The 3,952-nt window shown below is 35.2% G+C and overlaps 1 protein-coding gene across 1 annotated transcript; it reads left to right on the forward strand.

The window, feature by feature from the left end:
* The first annotated feature begins 672 nt into the window (after positions 1–672).
* LOC140177594 (uncharacterized mitochondrial protein AtMg00810-like) lies at positions 673–1,164 on the forward strand. The gene has a single exon (XM_072210724.1). It carries the CDS (start codon positions 673–675, stop codon positions 1,162–1,164), a length of 492 nt encoding a protein of 163 aa, XP_072066825.1.
* Positions 1,165–3,952: the final 2,788 nt, after the last annotated feature.

Below are 3,952 nucleotides of genomic sequence, written 5' to 3' on the forward strand. Positions count from 1 at the left end.
TAACTCTTTATATCCTATCTTACGATGCTTGTCATATGATAAACTAACTCTAAAATATAAGTCCCTTTCTCTAGTCATCACCTCAAATTCGGAACCTAGCACTTATGAGGAAGTGACTGCACATGAATGTTGGAGAAAGGCAATACAAGCTTAATTGATAGCTCTAGATCAGAACAGAACTTGGTGTCTCATTGAACTCCCAAAAGACAAGAAGGTTGTAAGTTATAAATGGATTTTTTGGGTAAAATTCAATCCCGATGGAACCATAGAAAGGCATAAAGAAAGACTAGTTGCAAAAGGATTCCCTCAAGTGCAAGGAGTGGATTATGGTAATACTTTTAGTCCAGTTGTCAAAATGACTACTCTACGAGTAATGTTAACATTAGCAGCAGCAAAGAAATGACATTTAAAAAGCTGGACGCCAATACTATCTTCCTTCATGGAGATTGGGACAAGAAAGTTTATATGAGGATACTATCCAGTTTGGCTGTATCACAACCAGTTTTGGTTTGTAAATTGCAAAAGTCTCTGTATGGGCTTAAGCAAGCAAGCATACAATGGAACATTAAGCTCACTCGGACTCTTGTTGATGCTGGTTATATGTAGTTTTTTTTTATAATCATTCCCTCTTCATCAAGAAATAATCTGAAAGCTTCACTGCCATTCTAGTATATGGTTGATGACTTGGTTTTAACTGGAAATGATATTGGCAAAATTAATTCCATCAAGAAAAATTTGGATGACAAATTCAAAATAAAGGATCTTGGTGATCTCAAGTACTTCTTGGGAATGGAAGTAACACGCTCCAACTCTGGAATTTACATTTATCAGTGGAAGTACACCATAGACCTTCTCAAGAATTGTGGTTATCTAGATTGCAAGCCTCTCTCCACTCCATTTGATTATAGTCAGAAACTCTCGAAGGAGTCAGGTACCATTTTAACGGACAACACTACTTACAGACAGCTCATCAGCCGACTCATTTACCTCACAAACACTAGACCCGATATCTCTTATGCCGTGGGACGTTTGAGCCAGTTTTTGGACTGTGCAACCACTTCTCACCTACAGGCTGCTTTTTGCGTACTTCGATATTTAAAAGGCAGACATGCAACTAGGCTACCTGTGCCGATACTCGTCGCTTCGTTTTCGGTTATTGCTTGATACTTGGGAACTCTCTCATTAGCTGGAAGAGTAAGAAGCAAATTACAGTTGCTAAGTTCTCTGCAGAAGCTGAATATAGGTCTCTTGCTGTTACCACTTATGAAGCTAGTTGGTTACCTTTCTTAATGGATTTCATTAGTTTGCCGCTTCAAAGGTCTATCATTTTATTCTGTGACAAACAGTCAACCATTCACATTGCCGATAATCCTATCTTTCATGAAAGAATCAAACACATTGAAATAGACTGCCACATTATTTGTGAAAATTATTTGTCTGGTCTCATTCATCTTATGCTAGTTCATTCCAAAGACCAACTTGTTGATTTTCTTACCAAAACTCTGCCACCGGGTCCTTTTCTAACTAATGTTTTCAAGATAGGATTATTAGATTTATACAATTCTAGCTTGCGGGAGGGTGTTACCTAGATTATTTTTTTATTAGTTTAGTGTTGATGGTAATTAATTATAGTAAGAGTACATAAAGAGTATATAAGGTTTTTCACTTTTCTGTTTTTTCATTAATTAAAAATTATCAAAATGAGAATAATTAATTTTTCTCCCTCTCTCAATTTTTACTCTTCCTCCCTTTCTTCTAGTTTGTCAAACCATTAACATCACAATTTGAATAGCTTAGAATATGAGATTTTCTTCAATATTGGTCTTTTATGATCATATGGTTCATTAGAATACTCATTTTGTGTCCTGGGCGTTCTTTGTATTTACGAAAAAAAAATTGATAGTATCATACTATCATGCATGTATTAAAATATTTATTATGGATTGGAACTGTATGTCCAACTCATCTAGCTTAAATAAAATATACCTCAGTGCAAACCAATTTAAATAAATCAAGTAGTTAGTTCACTTATTTGCTTAAATAAGTATTAGAGATTCGGTTTCTATTTTATGCTAACAACTTATTGATTAGCAAAAATTCTTTAAATAAAATTCTGATTCGTGACGAATTAGTCCTTAATCACTCAGATTAAAAAATATCATAAAAAAATCTTGTTTCATGCAACTTTCTTTCTCTTCTTTTATAGTTGTAATTGGAGTAGAGTAACAAAAAAATTAGAAAATTTATTGTTTTGAGCTACAGTTAAAATTATTTATGTTAATAATTATTTATTTTTATTTTTATTTAATAACTATTTGATATAAATAAATAATTAATTTTGTTAGATAATTAACTAAGATACTAGCCAATTTGAACCAACCTTTTAAATTTCAAAAAACATGTGTCGCCGCGCCCTCCCTTGAAAAGAAACATTCTAAAACGTAGGAAAAAATATACAGTAACCCACATAAAAAATTATCCATTTACTCAGAAAGAAACATATGAAACCCTGTAAAAAAAATATCCACTTAATCAAAAAGAAACATCCAAAACAAACAATTAGAGAAAATTTCAAAAAAAAAAAAAGGAATGCACACCACCCAAAAAAATTCTGAAATCTAAGAAAAAAAATATCTAGTAACTCACATAAAAAAACCATGGAAAGAAACATCTGAAATCCTGTAACAAAAATATTTATTTACTTGGAAAGAAACATTCGAAAAACTTTTAAAGAATGCATAGATACATAGTGAAACATCCAAAGCCCAATCGAGAACAACATCCAAAACTCACAAATGCATTCAAATCACCTTCCATCAAAATGGACATGATTCTGGGTAGCTGGTGACGAGGTGATCAAGTTTGCTGCATGAACGGTGTGGGTGAATACTCCTAGTTTAACGGTAGTGGAGGGTAACACAATGGCAGACTGCTTCATTTGTGACGACTGCAAGGACTCAGAACATTGCATCGGCGGCGCGATAGGGTATTTGAGCCTACGCGAGTACTTCTATGTGACAATCGTGGAGGCTGCACGATGGCGAGGGCATCGCCGATGTCAAAAGCGGGACCCCATTGTTGTAATGGAGAGGATGACCACGCGATAGATGCTGGCGACGCAAAATAGCTGCACGCGACAAAAGGCCGAAGCGGAAGTTGATTCGCATGACGAGGGTGACGCAACGAAGACACAACGGTAGCTCAATGGCCGGGAGGAGGCAGACGCAGAAGGTATTGTGGACGGGAAGAGAAGGAGTGAGAGAGAGTACGAGAGCGCGTACAGGGAGTAGTTTGTAGTTTAGAGTTATACGACATGGATATGGAAAGGGCGCAAAAATGAATTTTTTGAATTTCAAAATTAGGATTATGGGAGAGTTGCCTGAGTTGGCCTATACTATAGTTGGTCTCCTATACTTTCTCATAAATAATTATTATAAGAAAAATATTGAGATTAATTTTTAGTTAGTCAAACACTAGCTAATTTCAGGGTTTAATATTTATAATTTAGAATGTAAGGTTAAGGATTTATGATTTAGGGATCTAAAATTTAAGATAGGCGAAATAATTTTTTTTCCTCATGGTATCCTCTAGTTTGGTAGGTCAATGACTAATCTGTCACGAATTTGAGTTACTTTTAAGGGCTTGCTGCTAGCTAATGAATTATTACATGCATAAAACGGGATTTGAACCCGGATAAACAAGCAAGTGAACTAAATATTCCACCAACCTAAATTGATTTCCTAGCCTTACTCTTATTGCAATACACAAATATTAAATTTCATAATTAAAAGTCAGACCATTATTTTATTTAAAGATGGCAATGAATCTCCATAGGGCAGGGATCCTCCCCTACTCCTCGTCCCCATTTAGTAAAATGTCCCATTTCTGCCTCATTCGTCACGGGTCCTTGTTTATTTCTCCCCACGAGAAAGGCGGATACTCGCGAAGATAC

The sequence above is a fragment of the Arachis hypogaea genome, chromosome 13 (genome assembly GCF_003086295.3).
Source record: "Arachis hypogaea cultivar Tifrunner chromosome 13, arahy.Tifrunner.gnm2.J5K5, whole genome shotgun sequence".
NCBI classification, from domain to species: Eukaryota; Viridiplantae; Streptophyta; class Magnoliopsida; order Fabales; family Fabaceae; genus Arachis; species Arachis hypogaea.

What these genes read in the sequence shown, in the direction of transcription:
- LOC140177594 (XM_072210724.1), top strand. Translation starts at nt 673, where the DNA reads ATGGTTGATGACTTGGTTTTAACTGGAAATGATATTGGCAAAATTAAT.